Source organism: Lacerta agilis, chromosome 3, assembly GCF_009819535.1.
Source record: "Lacerta agilis isolate rLacAgi1 chromosome 3, rLacAgi1.pri, whole genome shotgun sequence".
NCBI classification, from domain to species: Eukaryota; Metazoa; Chordata; class Lepidosauria; order Squamata; family Lacertidae; genus Lacerta; species Lacerta agilis.
In genome coordinates, this window is record NC_046314.1 from 933920 (window position 1) to 958928 (window position 25009).

At 42.0% G+C, this 25009-nt stretch overlaps 1 protein-coding gene across 6 annotated transcripts in view; it reads right to left on the reverse strand.

Moving 5' to 3' along the window:
- The window catches only part of CD2AP (CD2 associated protein), a 37468-nt gene that overhangs the window by 6738 nt on the left and 5721 nt on the right, over positions 1-25009 (reverse strand). Inside the window, exons 1-12 of one of the 6 annotated variants that reach the window (XM_033145575.1) lie at positions 19919-19984; positions 18870-19023; positions 16759-16859; positions 13709-13829; positions 13166-13353; positions 11604-11712; positions 10413-10507; positions 8048-8152; positions 7603-7639; positions 3176-3238; positions 2381-2540; positions 1445-1587 (exon numbers count right to left, since the gene is read on the reverse strand). In XM_033145575.1, coding sequence (XP_033001466.1) covers positions 1445-1587; positions 2381-2540; positions 3176-3238; positions 7603-7639; positions 8048-8152; positions 10413-10507; positions 11604-11712; positions 13166-13353; positions 13709-13829; positions 16759-16859; positions 18870-19023; positions 19919-19933 — 1291 coding nt within the window. In that variant the 5' untranslated portion in view covers positions 19934-19984. Of the gene's footprint in view, positions 1-1444; positions 1588-2380; positions 2541-3175; positions 3239-7602; positions 7640-8047; positions 8153-10412; positions 10508-11603; positions 11713-13165; positions 13354-13708; positions 13830-16758; positions 16860-18869; positions 19024-19918; positions 19985-25009 lie in introns of those variants that run through there. The other 5 variants (XM_033145572.1, XM_033145571.1, XM_033145574.1 and 2 more) reach the window with 5 other exon arrangements.

Below are 25009 nucleotides of genomic sequence, written 5' to 3' on the forward strand. Positions count from 1 at the left end.
CGTATACATAATAATAATAATAATATAGAATTTATTATTATTATTATTATTATTATTATTATTATTATTATTAGGCTCCAATACAGAAAATACTACAAAAGCACCAGACATCTTCAGTACAGTACTCTGCTCTCTCATCCAAATGAAACTCAGGCTGCAAAGGGACTTTTCAGTTTTCGTGAAAACGATGAGCGAGCACCACTATTAAACAAATCCATTTGTTTTCTAGCTTCTTGGTTTATTTATTTTTTAAAGGGGTGGGCTTAAAACGAACCTAGGTAGTTTAAAACAAAAACAAAAAACCAAGCATCACAGTGCCATCCTGTACTTGCCTACAATGGAACTCGCGCCCAGGTAAGTGCATTTAGAATTGCAGTCGGGAAACTTTTAAGTAAACTTTTAAGTAAATATCACGAGGATTGGCTTGTTTGGTTGGTTTTTTTTTGCGGGGGCGGCAGTTGATTGGTAGGCAGGAAAACATAGAGACGCGACACTTTTCCTGGCATTCCCCAGCGGACAAGGGAACTTAAGGCACAGCCGCCAGCCGCGCGAACTTTAAAGCCGGATCTGCTTCCCTTGATTAAACACCACCGCATTAAGCAAGCCTTGGAAACGCAGCAAGTCTTTTCTCGCACCTGTTCCTGAAGCAGCACAATATCTCTTTCTCCCCCCCAAACTACAAATCCCAGCAGGCTATGCGGGAACAGGTGGCGGAAGGAAGGTGGAATGTTTTCAGCCCGCTTTTCCAGAATACGCCGATTCACGGGTCGCGCGCTTGGCCGCGCTGCTTGTCGGGACTTGAAGTCCCCCCCCCCCGCTCTTCCAAGCGACGGTGTTTTGTCCGCGGAGGGGGCAGAGCAGGTCTGGCCACGGTGCACCCCGGGAGCTGTAGTCGGAGGCGGGCTGACGAACCGTGGCGGCGGCTTGCGGCCCGCTCTTTCCACCCCCCCTCCCGCTTCTAAGATGCGCGCGCCTACATTGGCCTCGGAACCCCACTTGCGACAAGACGCGCGCGGCGCGCAGTACCCCTTCAGGGCCACGCCGACGGCTGAGGAGGCGGGGAACTCCGGCAGGCCGGAGGGCGCTGACGATTGGCCGGCGGGAGGGCGAAGGAAGGAGGGAGGTGCTTTTGAGGCGGCCGGCGCGGCTGCTGCGTCCAGGGCCGTGCAGTGCAGTGTAGCCTCGGCGCTGCTGGGGCAAGGCGGGTGTCTGTTTTCGGCTCTGTGTACAAACGCGGGCTGACCCTGATTGGCTGAAGGAAGGCAACAACAACGGCCGGGACGTTTTTCCCACGGCACACCAGGCAACATCTCGCGGCACACTAGTGTGCCGCGGAACAGTGGTTGAAAAACACTGCCATAGATTAACCCACAATTTATGTCATTAGCTTTCCTGAACGGAAGATTTGTCCAGTTACGCTTCTTCCTTTCTTTTTAAAGCTTACCTGCTTCTTTTAAGTTCTTTATTGCAACTGAATCTACCTCTACTGATTTTGGTCTCAGTGGTAACTGTTCAGAATCTAACTTTGGTTTTGTTGCTGGTTCAATTTCAGATTTTGGTCGCCAGGAAACAACTTCCCCATTTGTCCTGTGTTTGAAAGAGAAAAAAAGATTTAACATTAGGTATTACAGCAAAATAGGGAAACAACCCTGCCCAGCATATGACAATTTAAGGCTTATTTTTGATACACATATTCATAAAAATAGGCTCAGCTCATGAATCTAGTTCTCCAAATCTTGGTTTGGAGGCTCAGGAGTGGATCTTGTCCCACATGCTTCAATCTCTCCTCTTGCGCATGGATTCTTCCCTTTCATCATCCTTCTAAAATACTCTCTCAAGGAGAATTACACACAGAATAATTTAAAACAGCTAAAACAACAACAATAACTACCACTACATTTAAAGCAAGACTGAAACCCTAACAAATGGATACTTGTGGTAAAGAACCATTTATCCAGCTGGGGAAAGACTTTAGGACAAGAACATCTTCAAGTGCTTCTGGAAAGAGCAGCTGGCGGTTGCTTGTCATATCTTGACAGAAATGCTGTTCCACAGAACAGGGGCAACCACACTGTAAACCCTGCTGAGTTACTGCAGAGGGGGCTTTGGAGAGCTTGCAGGAGAAGCTCTCCTACAGACTGCAGCGACCTACTAAGGAATAAGGCAGTCTCTTAAGCAACTGCGAGTTTTGAGAGCCACCTCCAGGGTCAGAGGCTCCCCATCTCCAAATACTGGCCACTGGAGAACAGCGGAAGAGGGTGGTTGCCCTCCTGTTCTACCTGTGGGCTTCCTGTAGGCATCTGGTTGGGATTGGACTAGATGATCCTTGGGGTCCCTTCCAACCCTGTGGCTTTCACATGTAAGGAACGGGCATACTTACTTAGATACTGGTGGTTGCACAACTGGTTTATCTGGCCATTTTAAATGCGAAATCCCAGATCTCAGCACATTATTTGCCTTGTTTGGTGGGATAGGCTTTTTGGGTGGTACTTGAGGAGCTGCTGGTTTAGATATTTTCTGATCCAAACATGATTTTTCATCTGGCAAATAAAACAGAAATATCTGTCAGTAGTATTGGGGTGATGGAAGAAAATGACCTTCTACAACTACCATTAGCTATTTCATCTCCTTCAACTGATAAGATAGCCCAGAATTCAATTTAGAACTTTATTCAAGAGAAGCATTAAAAGGGTGGGTGAGAGAAACAGTGAGCATGTGCCAGAAGAGGAAAATAAACTACACTGGATCTGAACTGGATAAACCAGCAGAGGGGACTTGTCCCAGTGTTGCTTGTGCAGTTGGCAGGCCCTTGAGATGAGTGAGGAGTGACAAGGCATAAAGACAGAAGGAGTGACAAGGCATAAAGACAGAAGGCCATGTTTTACAAGGCACCAGTGAGGGGGAAGCCCATGCAGGCAGCGGAAGCACCAAATGTTAAGAATTGGCAAAGATACAGCTAAGGTTTCCCAGTCAGAGAGCCCTGTGGATGAAGAGGGAAGGTTTCTTGGGGAGTGTAGAGTAGCAGCCAACCACAGAGAAAAGTAAAAAATGTCAGGCATGGCAGGTTCAGAAACACTGCCCATGTACATTTTTGAAAAATAAATAAGGTAAATTATAAACTACAATGTCAGTCATTTATTGTCTTGATGTTATCAGGGATCAAACTGGCCTTTACCTTTTTCTTCATTCTTGGGAAGAGGAAACTTCTTCTCTGCCATCAGAAACTCTGGCTTTAAACCTGAATGTAAAGCCAATAATTAACTTAGGAACTATGTTTTTTTTTGGGGGGGGGAGGGAGAATCAGAATCCTTATAGTTATTAAGTTTATACAAAAATGGCAGGCAACACAAGAAAGCAGAAGTATTTCAAAATGTGTGTTAAGTCCACAGTCCTTGTAAAAAAGAAATTGAAACAATTCCATCACATGGTCATGGAAAACCCTTTATACTATTATATGCATTGCTACAAAGGGACCACTTTACAGTAGGAGAATGTTGGATATGTAACATTCAAGGTACCACACGAAGGCAACTCATGCAACACACTGGTGTTTATGCTTACATACACATTGTTTTTTTAATATTTAAAAATCAGCTTTATTAATTTTCTCACAAATATACAAAAACAATAAAAAATGACCACAGAACATATCATACATACCAAATAAATCTGGCAAATCAAAATACAAATAAAGTCAACATTCCCAGTTACCCCCGCAACCCCCCACCCTCCCATAGCCCTCCCTCCCTTGCCCCACTGCTTCTCTGCCCTCACTTTCCTTGTTCTATCTGCATATCTGTATCTGTGGTTTTCTTTTGAGCCTTTAAATATCTGCAAGGAGACCAGCTTTTTCTACATGTTGTTTAATATAATCTTTGAACAATTTCCAATTTTTTCTCTATTACACTTATACCTTTTATTTCTTCATGTTTTGTTGCCAAATTATAATACATTATCATTTTTAGTTGCCAATCTTCTTTATTAGGTATCCTTTCGGACCAATTTTTTGCTATGAGTCTAGCTGACGCGGTCGCATACATTAGTATGCCTTTCTCTTTAGCCTGAATGTCATTATCCAACATTCCTAATAGGAATGTTTCTGGATTTTTTCTAAAGGAATACTTTATTATTATTTTTAGTTCTTTATAAATCATCTCCCGAAAAGCCTTAATTTCACTACACTGCCACCACATATGTAAATATGTACCTATATCTTTCTTACATCTCCAACACTGATTTTTTGTCCCTTTGTACATTTTAGCCAGTTTAACTGGCGTTAAATGCCATCTATATTGCATTTTTAATATATTCTCCTTTAAATCATAGTTTGGTGTGAATTTGATATCCCTTTCCCATAGATTTTCCCACTTTTTTTTTTTTTTTAATTTTAAATTTTTTATTGAATTTTCAGCAAACAGGAAAGAAAAAATAACAGAAATAGTAATACAGCACTGTATAATATCTATATCTCACATAGATCTATACCAGTATCTCCAGGTAAATGAAAAGAAGAAAAGATTATTCTTAAGCTTCTCCCTTATACCGATTCTATAGTTTGTCACATAGCTGTTAAGATGTATTCTGTTCAATTAAAATATCTCAAATATATTTTATGCTCGTTGTTTGTTACTGGAGCAAAAGAAGAACAAAAAAATAAATAAATAAAAAACTAAAAAAAATAAACAAAGATCAAACCCATATTACCCCCCCTTCTGCTTCCCCCCAAACTTCCGCTGTTTTATTTTGTCAGGTATTTCCGCGGTTTACCCTTCTTTATTGTGTATGTCTACTGTCATCTATTTACACTCTAATAACTTAAAATACATTCTGTAAGTATAAACAATTCTTATCCATGCATGCCCAACTTACAGATTATTATCTCATACTGTTTGTACTTTTTGTACTTTGATGATATTATATAATCTACTTCAAATTCCAATAAAGAATTATTTTCTGAACTATGACTGTTACATTTTTTTTTATATTGTATACAACTTATTTAAATATTTCCTAAATTTGTCCCATTCTTTTCCAAAGTTCTCACCTCCTTGTTGCCGAATTTTGGATGTTAGATTTGCTATCCCCATATATTCAACCATCTTTTGACACCACTCTTCTAAAGTAGGGATCCTTTGCTGTCTCCAGAATTGGGCCAGCAGGATCCTAGCTCCTGTCGTCGCATAAAGGAATAACCTTACATCGTTTTTTTCAATATCTTCCCCAACCATTCCTAGTAGAAAGGCTTCAGGTACCTTTTTGAAATTATATTTGAAGATTTTTTTTAATTCATTGTAGACTTGGTCCCAATATTTTTTAACTTTCTCACAGTGCCACCACATGTGTATAAAGCTTCCTTCTTTAACTCCACATTTCCAGCACTTTTTGTCACCTGATTTATACATTTTGAACAGTTTCATTGGTGTGAGGTACCACCTGTAGATCATTTTATATATATTTTCCTTTAATTGGACACATGCTGTAAATTTTATTGTCACATTCCACAGTTTATGCCATTTAATATAATCAATGTTGTACCCGAAGTCCATGGCCCACTTAATCATCGAGCTCTTAATTTCCTCGTCCTTGGTTGTCCATTCTAGTAGAAAATCATAAATTTTTGATAAGTTTTTAGTGTTGTTACTTATGACTGTTTTCTCTAATATTGATTTAGTTTGTTCAAACCCTTTCTCTTTTTTATCCTTTGTATATAAACTATGGATTTGGCGATACTCCAGCCATCCTTGCGTTCTCTCTCTAATCTCTTCATAGGATTTCATGACCAATTCGTTATTTTTTTCCACTAGAATGTCTCTATAGGAAAGCCATTGTTCTGCTGAGTTTGATTTTTTGACAGAGAGCGCTTCTTGTGGGGATAACCATCCTGGTGTTCTTTTTTCAAGCCAATCTTTATATTTAGTCCAAACCAGATAAAGTGGTTTCCTTATTACATGATCTAGGAAGGCTCTGTGCACCTTGACCTTTCCATACCATAAGTATGCGTGCCAGCCATATCTGTTCATATAACCCTCAAGATCCAACAATTCTGGATTGTCAATTTTAAACCACTCTCTTAGCCATACCAGACAGGCCGACTCATAGTATATCTTGAGGTCCGGTACACTAAAGCCTCCTCTTTCTTTTTTATCCGTTAGGATCTTAAATTTAATTCTAGGCTTCTTTTTTTGCCAAATAAATCTGGATATTGCCCTCTGCCATTCTTTAAATTGGCTTTGTCCCATCACAATTGGAATGGTCTGGAAGAGGAAGAGCATCTTGGGCAACACCATCATTTTTATTGTGGCCATTCTCCCCCACCATGACAACTGTAGTTTATCCCAATCTTCCAGGCTCTGTTTAATCTCTTTCCATGTTGTTGTATAATTATTTTTGTACAGATCAGAATTTTTTGACGTAAGCCAAATACCCAAGTATTTAACTCGATTTGATATTCCTATCCCTGTGTCCTGCTCCAGCTTAATCTTTTGCTCCATACTTAAATTTTTTACCAGCATTTTAGTCTTCTTCCTGTTTATTTTTAGGCCTGCCAGTTCTCCAAATTGCTCAATAATCTTTAAGGCTTCTATTGTTGATGTCTGCGGGTCTTGCAGAGTCAATACCACATCATCCACTTTTTTAACATGATCGGTCTTCCAAGGTCCTGGCCCCATTTTATCATGGTTTCTTTTATTTGTTCTTCCTCAGTCTCCCATTTTAGTAATACGCAATATAATTTTATTTCTTTCCCCCAATAGTATTTCATCTAATTTTGAGATTTCTTTTTCAAATCCGATTTTTTTATCCTCTTGGAACCTCTGATTAATTTGAAAATATTGTAACCAACTGCCTAAATGCTTTTTGATTTCGTTATAATCTTTTAGTTTTAATTCCCCTTCTTTTTCCTCTAATAAAGTTTTATACGTCGGTCAGTTCTTGTCCATATTTCGTTTCTTTACCGTCACAATTTCCAAAGGGGATATCCACCATGGTGTTTTGGGTTTAAAAGACCTTCGATATTTCTGCCAGATTTTGTGGAGCGATTTTCTTATTATGTTATTCATAAAAACATTTTATTAATTTTTATTTTATTAATTAAATACCAGTGCCATCTGAAACCAAGGCCATCACTTTCCAAATCTAATAAATCATTATTTTTCAACTCCAACCAGTCCTTAATCCAAGATACACAAGTTTGTTTTTAAAGCCCTGCCTTTTAGTTTAAAATAGTGCTCAAGGTGGTCCAACATCAAAATATACTTAAACACAGTTGACCGGTATTAAAGATCATAGGGGAAATCTTGCTATGGCTGAGATTGTATGAGTTCTTACCTCACAATGTGTATGTAAGCCTTAGGACTGATTAAGGCTTACATACACATTGTGGGGTAAGAACTTTAATACTGGTCAACTGTGTTTAAGTATATTTTAATGTTGGACCACCTTGAGCACTATTTTAAACTAAAAGGCAGGGCTTTAAAAACAAACTTGTGTATCTCCAATAGAACAGTGTATACCTTGGGAGTGCCGTTCACAATATTTGAGCCAGCCCCAAATCAGTTCTTCTTTTAGTCAAAAGTTAAAGAGATAAAATCTTGGTTTGCATACCTGGACCTTTTGCAGGAGGTGATGGCTTCTTTGGCTTCTGCAAAGGGGACATGATATCAATCATCACTGAGGGTCAATTATAATGCTGAATGCTATATGCTGACTTAGATACTGGACAATGGTCCCCAGGTGTATCCAGCAAGTCCGTTTTCTTGGCTGTAGGTTAGCTGCATTTGGATTAAGGATACCTCTGGTTTACTGGATGTAACCAGGGACGAACTGTGCCATTACTAGTCTTTAAAATGCCACAGGTATTGTAAAATTTTCAAGAGTTGCATATATTTCTGTAACTTATGTGCTATGACTAAAAAGTAATTTTAAAAGAGATTAATAATGAGGCCTAAAGAGTAAAAATGACCAATGAGCTAAATATGTTCAGTATTTGTTCTATGTATGCCTTGAAGCAGGGCTACATGATTTCTATAAAATGATAGTGAGAACTTACAGGAAAATCTTTATCCGATTCATAAATCTGAACTGCAAAGTTGTCTGGAAAAACTCCTTCTTTACCACCAAGCTCGCCTTTCCACCACCCAGCCTCTCCAGTATCCTAGAACAACAAACATTTCTTTGTAAAAAACAATTTTAAAAGTTGTAGAATATGTGTCTTTCCCCCCCAGAAAACACATACGTTTGGAGGAAAATATAATGTACTGCTCAGTTTTCAAAATAAATGCAACTTACACAATGAGAGCCCAGATTTTGTTTAAAACAACAGCTGTTTAAAAAGCCTGAGTGACTAGGAAGGCCTGGCACCCACAGCCAGCCTTTCACTACCAAGTGTGCTATGTACCTGCTGTGTACCTGCCTCAACCTCATTTGGACGAAACATACAAAGCAGGGACTCTGAATAGGATCTAGAGGTTCAGGCAACCATACACGGAGGAGAACGCAATCTCCCAGGTATCCTGGTCCCAATCCATTAAAGCTTAAACAAACAACAGTACTTTAAATTGGGCCCAGAAATAGGCCGGCAAAACAGGCTCAACCACCCTGTCTGTTAAAAACCTTGCGGTCCTATTCTGGACCAACAACAGCTTCCAGACCATTCTTGAAGGCAGTCTCACACTCTAAAGGAAATGTTATCATAGCGCCCAAGCTATTTCCATCTGGCTGTGGTTGCAGCTGGTATATTAGCGAGAAAAGCTGATAAAAAGATCTCTACAAGAGGCCACTTGAGCCTCCAACAACAATGCTGGATCAATAAGCACCTCTAGACAGTGGACCTAATTCTTCAGGGGGAGTGCAAGCCCATCCAGAATGGGCTGAACACCATTCACCTGGGTGGATAACCCACCCACCAATAGTACCTCCATCTTGTTTGGATTGAATCTCAGTTTGTTCACCCTCATTCAGTCCATTACGGCACCCAAGCATAGATTCAGGTCATCTACCACCTCACCTGCATCTGATGAAAAAGAGAGATAAAGCTGGGTGTCATCCACATAGCGGTGACACCTCAGACCAAATCCCCAGATGACCTCTCCCAGAGGGTTCATGTAGTTGTTAAAACAAGGGGGGGAGGGGGACTGGATCCAACAGAGCTCCATAGCATAAAGGCCAAGGGGTCGAGCAACGTTCCAACCTTCTGCAATTATCCATACAAGCAGAAGCGGAACTACAGCTAAGCAGTGCCTCCTACTCCAAACCTGAACAGCTATCCAGAAGGATACCATGGCTAATGGTACTGAAAGTCACTGAGAGGTCCAAGAGATCCACAGGGTCTTACTCCCCATCCCTCTCTTGGCAGAAGCCATCCCACAGGGCGGCCAAGGCAGTTTCTGTCCCAAAACCATGCTAAAACTCAACTGAAATGGTTCTAGAAAAACAGTCTCATCCAGGAGTGACTGGAGGTGGCCAGTCACTTACTCAGGAAGGGAATGTTAGTCATTGGCATAAGATTGTTGACATCTTCTGGGTCCAGACTACATTTCTCCAGGAGCAATTATCACTTCCTTTAAAGAAACTGGGGCTTCAGTAACTGATGCACACACAAGTTGTCCTACGAGTGCATATTTATGCATATGCTTACAAGGTAGTATCACAGCAAACAAGTGTAATAGATCAATGAATGAATGAATCATCATCACCACCACAAGCTGTATGTCCAAGCAATTTAAAAATATATATTATAAAGGTTAAAACAAAATAAAAAATAAAAATAAAAATATCCTTCCAGTAGCACCTTAGAGACCAACTAAGTTTGTTCTTGGTACGAGCTTTTGTGTGCATGCACACTTCTTCAGAGACACTGAAGGTGTTCTCTAAGGTGCTACTGGAAGGATTTTTATTTTTTTATTTTTTTTGTTTTGACTATGGCAGACCAACATGGCTACCTACCTGTTATTATAAAGGTTAATTATATAGGGAAGCTCCAATTCAGATATACAGAAGTCTCAATCATAGTCTCTTATAAAACATATGAACCAAGAACAGTCCAATACTGAATATACTTATTCATTAGTTTGTTAGTTTAAGCATTCGAAACTTAATTTTACTCAAAACAAAATCGAAAATTCTTTCTAGTAGCACCTTAGAGACCAACTGAGTTTGTTCCTGGTATGAGCTTTCGTGTGCATGCACACTTGTATCTGAAGAAGTGTGCATGCACACGAAAGCTCATACCAGGAACAAACTCAGTTGGTCTCTAAGGTGCTACTAGAAAGAATTTTCGATTTTGTTTTGACTATGGCAGACCAACACGGCTACCCACCTGTAACTTAATTTTACTGGACAACATCCAAAAACTTTGAAACTTCACTTTGGCATGCCTAGATCTAATAGAAAAGGAACATGGATTAATGTCTTACCTTGCTTATTATTTGAATAATATCACCTTCTTTAAAACTAAGTTCATCCTCATTAGTACCTTCATAGGCAAACGAAGTCTTGCAATATTCCTTAGCTGAAAAAAAGAAGTATAAATATTATGCGTGCCCAGTACACTCCTGTTGCATGAATGCCAGTGTTTAAAGCTCACCAGTAGGACACTGGGGAGATGGGTGGTAACAAAATAGCTAGTAAAATATGCTGAATTTACAGTAATTGAACACAAATGTATTTTTAAAATCCAACATGTAATTGTCCAGAACAAGACCATTGTTTAACATTCAGCCAGCAACAATGTGTTGGCGGTTCCTCAGAACACCAGGGATGTGCCCACATGACTACTTAGATGGGCAAATAGCAGTGGGAGGGAGCAAAGATTGGTGAGCTGGAGTTGGCGGAAGAGCAGCAAGTCAGATATAGTCAGCCGTGGCGTCTAATTTTGAGAAAGAAAAGGACAGAGGGAGTGAGCTAAAAGGATAAGAAAGAGGACAAGGAGGATATACAAAGATGCAAAATGTGGATTTTATATACCTACTATGCGCTTGCATACATTGGCTTGCCATATTCTCTGTCCTGGAAACCCTCACAAAGCAGAAATGCTGTGTTTGTGTGTGGGTATTTTTCTGTTACCCATAAGCTTTACTTCCCCCCCCCCAACCGCCAAATTGGTATGGAGACCATGGCGTATGGGGCCCAAGAAGGTGGGCTGCTGCAGGGCTTTTTTTCAGCGGGAACTCACTGGAAGTCAGTTCCGGCACCTCTTTTTCTAGAAAAATAGCAGTGGGTGGCTGACAGATGGGGGATTAATATGGCAGCAGGAAAGCAGCGTCTTGAGGGAAGGGGTGATGGAAGAGGCAGAATGCTAAACTATAAGCCGAGAGAAGCCTCCTGCGAGCAAATGTGGCAGGCTGGGAGAAAGCCTCCCGCAGAGCCTGGGGCTGGAGGGGCTACATTATGTTGGTAGTAAGGGGACAGAGAGGTATACTAACAGCAGGACAGGGAGCTAGCTATTCCTATTCATCAGTCAAATGAGGAATTTGTGGAAGCATTTGAGAAAAACACTGGCTTGCTGGAGTTTTGCATGACCTTAACACCAAACCTTTCAATAACAGCTTCTGTTCTAAAGATTTAACATGAAGATCACAAAACAATATGAAGATATAAAACAATACCTTTCTGTTTGCTTTCTGTTTCTGTTTTTGCTACCTCAGTTGCAATTTCTGTTTTCGTTGCACCAGGAAATTGGGTTACTTTTGGTCCAGATGGATGAGTAAATAATGGCTACACAAGAAATGTGAAGGTTAAAAACGGTCCTTAGGCAAGAGCCAAATATACTTGAATTTGCAATTAAAGCTCCTGCCCATATGATCAACAAGATGTAGAACAAACATTTTAATGTAATACCTATGGCAAGAATGTTATTCTTGTTTGGAAAATTATTACTTAAGTTTAGGAACAGTAGCAATGTTTCTGACTTGGAAACAGTCACCTGCCAACTAAAATGCTACTAGGTACAGGGATCAAAGCAGTGTTCCTTAAAGGTAATATGCAGACATTTACACAATTTGTACCTGCTTTCTGTGTCAGGCTACCTGGATTTGCATTTATGCTGCTGGTTTAATAATTAATCCTCTCCAAATGGAGCACACGAATGTGCTTCCTCCAGCTTGGTCTGTGTTCTAGGTCTATGATGAGGCTTCAGCATTCCCAGAGGGAACAGCAGCATTGGAGAATGACAGGCGGCAGCACCAGAACCAAGGTAAGCGCCGCATATAGGGAATCATGCAGAACAGGCACCTCTACATTCACTGTCAAATAGCAGAGCAGGAGAAACCTCTATACTGCCAGAATGGAATGATGAAAACACCCACAGGGGAGCAAGAGCAAGCCTCAACTGTGTGTGTGGGGGGGGGGGGCTTTCTCAAGGCAGCTTTGCACCTACACTTACCACATCAGAAATCACAGCTGCTCACGTGCAAATGCACACATACAAAAACTGCTTTACTACCAAGGAATTCTGTGCATATGGAAAGACTGCACTTTCTCTTTCAAAAGTAAGCCTGGCAGGTTACTGACCAATATACTTCCCGAGGCGAATTTGCCTATTGTGATACGTGATGCTTAGCGTATAGAAGAGAAACAACAGCTTCTAATGTGGCAAGTGCCCACCCAAAACTGCCTTGAGAAAAGTACAGCTGCAGCAGGAACTGATTTTATGCCAACGTGTTTCAACAGGCACACTTAGAGGACCACAGACGCAACTCCCTACCCTGACTCTTACCTTGGCTATCAGTGGACACAACAGCGCCATTCAAACGGGAGGCTGCTCTGCCACCTACAGAAGGGCATTTTTCATTTCATGTAATATCTGAGAACATTTGGCCGTGACTAGTTGATTGGCATCCCAACTTCAGATTTTTTTAAACTGTCACATTTTCAAACTTCTCCCTGTAATGATCAAAAACTAGAAACTAAGGATGTTCCTCTCCCAATGCAAAAAGTGGGATACTGTGCAATTTAACAGTTCTGTGCCTGCCGCTGCTCTACATTAAAGCTGCCAACAGTCACTGTTGCAGAATGTCATCCATTCAACTCTTCAATGAGCAATACTGTAGAATAAAAATCTTCAGCAAGTAAGTTACAATGCTAATAGACGCGTAAGATGCTGAGTAGTAACTAATGTTGCTGTTTTGGAAAAGATGACATCACAAATTACACATGGAAAATAAAATACCTTATCTTGCTTCTTCTCTTCTGAATCATTACTGGGTGATCTTGTCTTAAGCTTCACAGAACCTTCTTTAAAAATATCTCCAAACCCAACTCCTCGGATTTTCTTTGGCTGTGCTATCAGTGCAGGCCCAGACTCAGTAATATTCCCTGGTGGGGTTACAGGTGAGAGCGGGTCAGGAAAAACAGGCTCTGTGTGGAAATGTGTGGAAATAGTTAACAAGCAATGTTAAGGAGGAAAATGCTTTAATACGTATGTGAAAGCCTGCTTCTAGGACTTGTTTCAAGTTGTACTTTTTGTTTTAACCTGGTTTAAATTTTTAACTAAAATAGAATTACAGTTGACACCTTCATACATTACAACAGCAAAAAATATTGCAGAAATTGTTACATATACCGAGCAACCTCAGAAAATTAATAGCAGACCCTTTCCCTTTAGTCTATTGAAATACTGTTTTTATCACTGACCCATTTTGCAAGAGTGAAGATTGGAGCTGCTGCCCTCTTCTCCTACCATATAACTGTCTGCAAACAGACGACACGCTACCTGCATCATCCGGGTCTTCATGGGTTTCTCCGTCATCTATGACCTCCAGCTCTTTTACAAAATTCGAAGGAAATAGTCCTAATTTGCCATTTAGTGTTCCGCTCCACCAACCTTCTTCGACCTGTAGAAAGGATGATCTTACATTACTTATTACACAAAGGGAAAATTAACTCACAGCTTTTGTAATATACCAACTACAGTGGTGCCCCGCTAGACAAATGCCTCGCTAGATGAAAAACTCGCTAGACGAAAGGCATTCGCTAGCGGAAGGCTGCCCCGCAAGACGAATTTGTCAATGGGGCTGCCTCGCAAGACGGGAAAAAAAATTCTTTTTTCGTCAAACTGCTATTTTCCCATTGGTGCTTCGCAAGACGAAAAATTCGCTATACGACAGCACTCGCAGAACGAATTATTTTCGTCTTGCGAGGCACCACTGTATAGAAGATCGTCAGGAATTCAATATTGGATAATATGTATCCAATATTAGCAATAGGGGATGAAACAGAACACAGGTTGCTCACAGCAAGGTGCTAAAGCAGGGGTCAGCAAACTAAGGCCTGTGGGCGGGATCAGGCCTAATAGCCCTCTGGATCTGGCCCATGGATGGTCCTGGAATTGCTACTTGCATCTGTGTGATCACTTGGGCTGCGCCATTTTTTTCCCGGGCGCACCCCCCCACACACACACCACGGCAGCACCTCCTCCCTCCTGGCTTCTCCCCACCCTACAGAGGAAGGGAGCTGGGCTTTGATTGGTGCCAGTCTATCCAAAGCCTCACTGCCCACGCGCTGAGGCGTGTCTCAGACTCACCACCCACCCGCTGGCCTCTCCGTCCCTGGCTGCACTGTGGGCATTGTGATGGGCGTTGCGGGGTTTCGGCTGGAGCTTGGCACACTTTCTGGACCCGCACCAGGTGCCCGGGAAAGCTGGCCCAGAAAGGAGAGGCACCGCCACCACCACCAGCTCCAAACCGCAGGCAGAGTGGCGGAGGACGTAGGAAAGCAGGGGGAGGGGTGGGGCTGGGGGAGAGAGAGAAGCCCCTCTCCGCCGCGTGCGTTCACATGCAGTCCACCACAAGGTCTGAGGGATGGTGAACCAGTCCCCTCCTAAAAAATTTTGCTGACCCCTGTGCTAAAGAGTAGCATCAAAGGCCCATTTCAAGTTGTTTTATGCCAGCGCCTTGGATGCATCCACGCACCTAACCAGAAGGAATCCTCATGGTAAGTAACAAATGTCCTATTCTACATTTTATGTCAGATATCAAATAATCAGGTGCATCACAGTTGCATTCTAATTAGGGGGCAGTGGTTGGTCTAAGGAAGTGGGGGACAGAAAATGAACTTCCTCTGAGGCAAAGAAGCTAATTTTGCAGTGGCCAGGTTGAAATCAAAACACGGAGACAGAGATGTATAAAACTGCTCAGACAGGTCACCATGATCTACTCATCTGTAAAGGCAGTTCCGAAAGTTAAGGCTGAAGTTCTGTAAGCTTTTTTAAGTGATAAGACTAGAGTGTCTCTTGCCCACCAACATGGTGCCATCAAATGTTGGATTCCAGCTTGCATCAAGCCAGTGTGGCCCAGGTATCCGGAATGATGGGAACTGGAGTTCAACAACAGCTGGAGGGCACCGCACTGGCAACTCCTACCTCAAAGTACTTAGAAGTGAGATAAGGCCTGAGCCCAAGAAGAAGAGTTTGGATTTGATATCCCGCTTTTCACTACCCGAAGGAGTCTCAAAGCGGCTCACATTCTCCTTTCCCTTCCTCCCCCACAACAAACACTCTGTGAGGTGAGTGGGGCTGAGAGACTTCAGAGAAGTGTGACTAGCCCAAGGTCACCCAGCAGCTGCATGTGGAGGAGCGGAAACGCGAACCCGGTTCCCCAGATTACAAGTCTACCGCTTTTAACCACTAGACCACACTGGCTAGCAAGGGGAGCAGGAAATTGCTTTGTCCTGGGGGGAAAGAGTCTCCACTTTCACCCTTTCAAAGCTGGATACTGTAACTAACACACACCAAACCCATCCCCTTTCCTCCGTTCACATGTTACACCAGAATCTTTCCAGCAATACCTTGCCACAACTTGTATGGGTGAAGCAAACAGCCAGGTGCTGGGGAATTTCAGGCCCATGACTATACGTGGTCCTCCCGGCTGCTCTCTCTGGGCCTGGAGGCTCTCCCTAGGCCCTGCCTCCAAGCTATTGCCCTCGCAGTTTGCTTTTGTCTACCTCAAATGGGCCTTGAACTGGACCGGGGCTCTTGTTTGCATGGGTGGGGCATGCCCCTGAAGCTACTAGAAGCTGTATATTCCATGTAGAGGCCCCAAGCCTGTGCCCCTCCCTCTCTACTAAGATTAAACAAGGACCCTCCTCGCTGAACTTCAGGCACACAACTAAGGTTGTATTGTTCCAGCAGGCAGTTTAAGCTAGTGTTCAGTTTCATGGTAAGTGTGTGTGTGTGTGTGTGATTTTCTGTGGGTTGTTTTTATGCAAACTGCTTAGAAATATGAATAATTAAGCAGTATATAAATGTCTTAAATAAATAAAATAGATAAGCCTGAGGTTTTTTGCAGGGCTCCAATTTATCTTCCTGAGGATGTAGAAGTGGAATTATCCAATCTGGTGATTTTAAACAGATTACAAGTGCTTCCTTCCTGCATTTTGCCAAGTACTTGGAATCTGTCACGACTGAAGACTAAGCAAGTTATTTCCATTATTTTCCCATGACGTTTTATATCCCGAAATGCATTTCAGACAGAAATCCTTTACCACCTTCTCAGTCAAGTCTGTTTTATAAAATAGGCAGCTTAAGGTTTCACATCGTTCTCTTATCAAATCTAGCTTCCTCATTATTTCACTATGTATACTTCCAAAATACTCTAATCCTCTAATTTCTAAGTATCTATTTCTAGGTTATCTTCAGCTGTTGACATCTTCATTCTGACTATCCCATTTGGTTAATTTCCCAATGTCTATGTGGGTAGTTCAGTTATTTATTTCTGTGAGAAACAACTTTCATTTTATCCCCCATTATTCTGTAAAATGGCTTACCTCTTCATTAACGTCTATAATATCTCCAAGCTTGAGCTCCAACTCATCTTCATTCTGAGGAATATACTCAAAAAGAACTTTGCATTGCCGCTTTTTCGATTCTGTTGAAAGTGAGAAACAAATTAACTCAAAGTGAAGTTTACCTTTAAAAACAGTTTTATATGTTATATTTCGGAATTACAGTAATTCATTAAGATATGCATTCTTGTAGAATGATCAAGGACTCGCATGGCAGCTTAAAGCCTAACATATTGTTTATAGCATAGGCTTTGTGATCTAGATGTCCACCATGGCTGAACATTAAGTGAACAAGCAACAGCAAGCCTTAGGGTTCCTGTCCTAAACTAACGGTGATTTGTCATTATGTCCCCAAAGGATGAATTGTTCTTTTCACATGCAATGATAAACCAGTTAGTTAAAAGCAGGAAGCAGGTGCTTGTAAACTCTTCCTTGTAGCAACACCCTCTGGAAATTATCCTATACACATGCCTTCTTTCTGGTTGCCCAGAACAAGCAATTTTTGTGTGGATCAGTTTGAAATTAATTTGTGAATGCTAAAACATAGCACAGGTACAGGTAGGTAGTCGTGTTGTGTGTTGGTTTATTATGGGAAGTGTTGTGTGTCAGTTTATTAGTGAAACACATAAATATTTTCAGAAATGGGTGTCCTTAAAATCATTATAGATGAGTTAGCTGACAGCAGTTTCAACAGAAAGTGAGTAAATCCACATGAACAAGCAGATACTTGCTGCACATAGTATCTGGTTACAAGGCTCCATGATGTAGAGCATAATTCATGTACAGGAGAAACTCGAAAAATTGGAATATCGTGGAAAGGTTCATTTCTTTCAGTAATTCAACTTAAAAGGTGAAACTAATATATGAGATAGACTCATGACATGCAAAGCGAGATATGTCAAGCCTTTATTTGTTATAATTGTGATGATTATGGCGTACAGCTGATGAGAACCCCAAATTAACAATTTCAACTCTGGGGTTTTCATCAGCTGTATGCCATAATCATCACAATTATAACAAACAAAGGTTTGACATATCTCACTTTGCATGTCATGAGTCTATCTCAAATATTAAACTCCAGTAGCTAATGAAAACAATTGCTTACATAAATGGACTTTTCCACGATATTCTAATTTTTCGAGTTTCACCTGTATCTGTTGAAAATGGAATGAAACAAGTTCATGATCTTATCAAAGTGTGACTACAAACATGTTTGTTTGGGATCCCACTAAGAATTTGCACAAACATACTGCCAAAGGGGAAATTTTCTACCCTCCTATTGCGAAGTTGTATGTCATTTGAAGATGCATTCATTCAGTGAGCCATATTTGTGCCATCATTATCCTCTAGTCATGAGGCATACCTATTTAGGCTCCGGAGGAAGGCATTTCAGAACAATGTCAAGAAATACCTCCTGATATCAGCACTAATATAGGCCAAATGCAGATATTTGAAGGGATATTTGTAGAGACATTTGGGAAACTTGCTGAAGATCTCTTAAGAACTATTCTCATGGCACCACACACACTTAAGAGTAGAAGGAGTGGCATGGAAGAGTTCTGCTAACAATTCAATAGAAAGCATGATGGAAAAAGCAGACACCCTTGCTGGATGCTGCCAAGCAGATGGAAAATGATTGGAGTCTAGAATGTAAGAAGAGACTGCTGTATCAGGCTAGGAGCCCATTTGCCAGGATCCTGTTAATTATTATCTAACTACCAGCATGTACAAAAGGATTTTCCTGTAGTAACTGTACATTCCAACAGCAGTGGGGCATGGCTGTTAGAATTTGTGATCAGATCTCAACTTCTTCCACCAGCTGAATTTAAAAAACAAATGTAAAAAACATGTCAACATGTGAATAAGAAAAGTATGATAGTATTTGAATAATAATGGTTTGGGAGGGGCAGTATAATACCTGTCATTGGAGTGATAATGTTGTCACATATTAAACAGATATCCTTGCATTATTTTTTCCGAAATAAGTTAGGAAAACAACCTGCAAGACCTATTTGCACATGATCTGAGAGTACCCCAATAATATCGCCACCTAACAAGAGACTTATCTAGCTATCAAGGAAATGATTACATACTCCTCTTGAAGCTTTTAGACTGGGAAGGGGGCAGGAATCCTCCTGCTGGAAGCCCGTAAGTGCTCATGCGCTGAACAAGGTTGGCAACATTCCCATGCCTTTCCTTCTTGACTGGCAAATCATCGTCCTGAGAGTCCGTCTCTTTCTTAACTTCCTAGAAAAGGTAAGAACAGGGGGGAAGTGGGGGTGAGAAGAGAGATTGACTACAGGAGCCTAAAATATACATAACAAGCTATAGCCCTGCACTGAAGGAAGGCAAGCCTCAGACAGCTTGCTCCCTCCTCCATGGAACAGCCCTGTAGATATTTGAAGATGTCTCTCATATCTCCTCTCAGCCAAACATACCCAGCTCCTTCAACCATTCCTCATAATGAACCAGAAAAGGGTCATTCCTGGTCCAAACTGTTTATTTAAACCTCTATATAAACTCAGAGTTATCTAAGATTTGCTTTGCCATAACAAAAATAGGAGAGATTTGATTTGAAAACACTTTAAAGGACTGACTGACTTTTTAGGCAAAACCACATTTAAGAACTTCTGCACTGACAATAAAAGTAGAGAAGTAAAATTTTTCCTTACAGCAACTGTCACATTTGGCTCAAGAGTTAAGGAAATAACAGACAACCAGAGTCTATTTGTATTTTCATTTTAGATGACAGCACCAAAGCAAAATTTTACCAACAAACCCAGTGCAAGCTTCCTTAACAAAGCAGGAACGCTGTGAGGAGCTCCACTCCCCAGTATTTACATTCAGATGAGCTGGATCTTCATTTCACTAAAAAAATTATTAACAACTTGCCAAAAAATTAAAAGCAGCATCTGAATCCAAGCATAATAAAATTGAACTAAAATAGGCAGTTATGTAAACCTAGGAAACTTCACATAATTTACAGACATTACATCAGACTTGGTCATGAAATTAAACATTCAGCTTAATTGTTTTAAAAAAATCAGAGTACAACAGTTTAACCAGGTTCAACCCACTACTCATAAAAGATTGTGATTCTCATACTATATCACTGCTTTTAACAAGGGGAAAACGAACTTACTGGTTCTAAAGACATATTTGCTTGAACACACCCAGGTATGTCTGTGTGTATTGTGTATTTTGAACCAAGTTTCAAGCCAAGTTCTGGCTCTGGCCAAAGTTCAAGTATCAACTAGCAAGCTTCCTGGTTCATATGATGTTTGTAGCAGCTGCTGCTGCTGCACACACACACACACACACCAGCACAAGGAGATCACCAACCTTTTCTCCAGCAGTGAACTGGAGCTCCACTCGGACAGAGCTCATGAGCACAAACAATTAAAAATTAAGAAGTTTTAAAATAAAAAAATAAAAAGCTCTTTCATTTACCCAAATGCCTTGAACAGATAATCAAAGTAACAGTTCAGTCTGCAATATTAATATCAAAAAATATGCAAAAGATTCATTTACTTGATAAACTGCTTTACAAAGTCCAAATAAATATTTTTAAGAGTACTAGCAGAAAGAACAGATGGTGGGGTGTTCATGACCTATTTACTGGGAAGCTAAAGGTTGCAAGTTGAATCCAAGGCTATTCCTATGTGAGCAGAAAAGGTCTCCTCCTTCTCACAGCCCCCAAAATCTGCTCTGGAGGCTGGACTGGATCTTCCAGGCCTAAGGTAGCTTCTGGATTACCTGAGGGACCACAGGGATGTTGCTGGAATTGGGTGTGGAGGGGCAGAAATAGGAATATAATCCATAGTTTACAAAGAATGACGTCCTGCAGATAGAAACATACTCTGTGTTGCTGCCTGATAGTGGAAGGAGTACAGGCCAGTAACCTTGCAATGGGTTAGAAGTGTTTTTTGGGGAGGGGGAGGAGATGGTTGCTGTTTCTGCGGTTATTTCTTTGTATCTGTATTTTAGATCTTATTATGATTTATATGGAAATGGTTCAATTTGGCTGTGTACTTTTTGATGCTTTATTTTAATGGCGACTTTTGTTGTGTTTGTAATTGTAAGGTCCTCTGTTGGTTGCTCATGAGTAAGCAGGCAAAACTCCGAGTTTCCTTTAAGAGTTTTATTGTGCAAACTATGTACAGTGCTGAGAGTCGCATGGACTGCAAAAAGATCAAACCTATCCCATCCTTAAAGAAATCAGCCCTGAGTGCTCACTGGAAGGGCAGATCCTGAAGTTGAGGCTCCAGTACTTTGGCCACCTCATGAGAAGAGAAGACTCCCTGGAAAAGACCCCGATGTTGGGAAAGATGGAGGGCACAAGGAGAAGGGGACGACAGAGGATGAGATGGTTGGACAGTGTTCTCAAAGCGACTGGCATGAGTTTGGCCAAACTGCGAGAGGCAGTGAAGGATAGGGGTGCCTGGCGTGCTCTGGTCCATGGGGTCACAAAGAGTCGGACACGACTGAACAACAACATATACAGTGCAGAGCTAAAAAGTTCATGTCTGTATCAAGCATCGTCAGAATCCAGGAATGGCCCCTTCCGGTTCTGAACCCAACAAAAGAGCTTCGGTATAAGGAAACCCTGCCTCCCATCCTTTCGTTTCACTCCTCGACGCCTTTGGGGTGCCGGAAGCTACATGTCTCTTTCCTTGCCCCTTGAGCGAGACGAGTGCGAGGGTTCTTCAGCATCCTCAGAGCCTTCTCCCTCCATCCCCTGAAAAGCCTGTCCCTCCCCGCTCGAAGCCTCACTGCTTCCTCGGCTGCCAGAGGAGGTGCTGCTGGCCAGGTGGGACCGGGGCTCTCTGTAGCATCCCAAGAGCCCTTCCACCACCTTGCGCTGCGCCGGGGACAGTTCCCTGACAGTAATTGTGTTTGTAAGTCTCTTTGAGCATGGTTTAGACTATGGAAAGGCAGCTTACAAATACCTAAAATGATGTATGTATGCTGTATGTAATCTTGGGAGTGATTGAGAAATCAGAATAGGTACTGCTCTTCAGATCATCAGCTTGTGAGTAAAAAGTGGCAGTTTTACAAGGGTGAACTCCCAGCAGCCCAAAAGCTGCTTTCTCCAGAAGTACTTACAATAAAACGATGTGTACAGCATGTGGCACTCAGGAAATTCCAAGATGAAACCCCCACAACTCTTGCTTATGTGAAAAGGCACCCACCTTCTTGGTGTAGGAGGAAGCAGGGCAATAATGGTGATCTGAAAATGCTGGGGGGGGTGTGGACAGGGGGGCTAGTCAGTTTCAATCTGGAAATGAAATACAGTGGTACCTCAGGTTACAGATGCTTCAGGTTACAGTTGCTTCGGGTTACAGACTCTGCTAACCCAGAAATAGCACCTCGGGTTAAGAACTTTGCTTCAGGATGAGAACAGAAATCGCGTGGCGGCAGTGTGGCTTCCCCATTAGCTAAAGTGGTGCTTCAGGTTAAGAATGGAACTCCAAAAAGAATTAAGTTCTTAACCTGAGATACCACTGTACTGGGGTGGGAGAGGGGAACATGGCTTGTTTCTAACACCCAGTTAAAATTGGAGTGACATGCTAATGGTCAGAGTCAGTGAAAGGCTCCTGACAAACAGCTGGTTGCCAGGCACTTTGGGAGCTGCACAAAGCAGGTTTTGGGCAAGCCCCATCCTCACCTGTATGATACCAGGTGTAGGGCAGGTAATAATAATAATAATAATTTATTATTTATACCCCACCCATCTGGCCAGGTCTCCCCAGCCACTCTGGGCAGCCTCCAACAAATACCAAAATACAATACAAAGTCACAAATTTAAAACTTCCCTAAACAGGGCTGCCTTCAGGTATTTTCTAAATGACAGGTAGTTGTTTATCTCTCTGACCCCTGATGGGCGGGCGTTCCACAGGGCGGGCGCCACTACCGAGAAGGCCCTCTGTCTGGTTCCCTGTAGCTTTGCTTCTCGCAGTGAGGAAACCACCAGAAGGCCCTCGGCGCTGGACCTCAGTGTCCGGGCTGAAGGGTGGGGGTGGAGACGCTCCTTCAGGTATACAGGACCGAGGCCGTTTAGGGCTTTAAAGGTCAACAACCAACACTTTGAATTGTGCTCGGAAACGTACTGGGAGCCAATGCAGATCTCTCAGGACCGGTGTTATGTGGTCCCGGCAGCCACTCCCAGTCACCAGTCTAGCTGCCGCATTCTGGATTAATTGCAGTTTCCGGGTCACCTTCAAAGGTAGCCCCACGTAGAGCGCATTGCAGTAGGTAGGTGTGGCTTGCCTGAAACGGCCTCAGGGGACAAACATGGAGAAGCCTGGAGGGGCACAACGGGCATGTGGGCAGAAGGTTCCTCACCCCTGAGCTAAACGAAGCTTTTGGGAGAACGAAGAAAGCCCACTGCTGCTAAGTTCATTATTTAACATCACCTCACCTGGCAGCTGAGGTAACTTACACACTCATCCTGACAGGCCAACAACAGCTCTAGAAATTCAAATTTTAAAATACAGTAGTACCAAATGTGAAAGCAAGAATTTTTAAAGTGTAGGTTTAGGTTTCTGTACTGTAGAATTGTTGAGGGTATTCTGAAGTCCAATCCCCTTCTGAATCCATTACATTCCTAATACTTGGCAGGCAATTTGTTTCAGTGCAACAACATCAACAGCATTTCATTACTCAGAATAGGACATCAAACATGTCATCCTGCTGTTGAAAAATTGTGCCCTTCAGCCCTGATGAAAAATATTCTACATATATCCTGAAAACGTGGAAGTTTGGCTTTGTTTCCTTATTTCGAATCCCTTTAGTTTAGGGACGGGCCTGATGAGACCCCACCAGCGGTCCCAATCTGCCTTGCAGTTTTGTTTCCCCAAACTATGCCACCTCCCCCATCATACTAGTGTAGAATCAGGAACCTTAAATTGAGCTCCTGTTTGTGTTTGGGTAAAGGAGGCTTGCTCTCACTGCCCATCAGCAGACTGGCAGTAAAAGGGAGCTAGGTGACATCAGCTGTGCAATCCTTGAAGGGGCTTGTACATTATGGAGCAGGGCCCTTTGCAAGCCTCTTGCTCCTTGCAATGAGCCCTGCTCAGCTCTTTGCATGGTGCTTTGAAGTCCTGGCAATTGTCAGGACCCACCAAAAGGCCTCATCATCTGTCATCATGGCAGTGTCAAGTGACTGGCTGCCCACCTGCTCATCTGGCCCACAAGGGGTAGAAGAGATCAGGATCTGGCCACCTGGCCAGATCCAATTCTGTTTTAACAGCTCTTTTCACCACACTTTCAAGTCATGGTATCCAGGGGATCAAAATATTCTCCATCCCATTTCACCACCAGATGTTTCTCCTTTTAAATTTATATTATATTATGAGATTTCAAGGAGTCATTATGTTAGGCAAAATAACAAGTAACTCATACAATCCAAATTGCAGAATATCAGGTGGTGGTTGCAAACAACAAAGTAGGTAAATATTCCAGAAGGATGAAAACTTCTATACAGTGCAGAAGAATCTCTACTGCATTGATTGAGAAATATCTTGGCCACAGATATGCGTTTTTTAAAAAGCCATTGAACTTTAGCTCCAAAACCAATCTGTACAAGCTTCCGTGCAGAGAGAAGACCCATTCAAATGGACCAGTGAGGGAGACAAGACCCAAATCTATTTCTGGACCAAAAGCCACTAGTGAGGTACCAAACATAAATGACCTGTACACTATCCCTTTTCCATCCAACTGCATCTAGTACATCATCTTGATGTCATTATATTGGTACAAGCTCAATCATAGAATCCTAGAGTTGGAAGAGACCCCAAGGGCCATCCAGTCCAACCCCCTGCCAAGCAGGAAACACCATCAAAGCATTCCTGACAGATGGCTGTCAAGCCTCTGCTTAAAGACCTCCAAAGAAGGAGACTCCACCAATCAGACATAATAGCTGAGAAGGGGGTAACTAGATGCAGGGATACAATTTTCATCAGCCACCCGTAATGTCAAGTTTGGCCCACTGTGATGCATAACTTTTTCCTTGCACATTTGTTATGTCAGTTGCAGCAAGGAATACAACTGGCATCAAAGAATAGAATGGGTTCCAATTCAGAGCTTTTGCAAGTTGCAACCTTAAGACGAAAATGCCATAAAATATAAATAAGGAAAGTCGAATAGTAAGCTGCAATACGAAAGAAAACAAACCACAGCCTTAAATTTACAACTCTTCAGAATCTTCCCAGTCAATTTCTAGAACTAATCA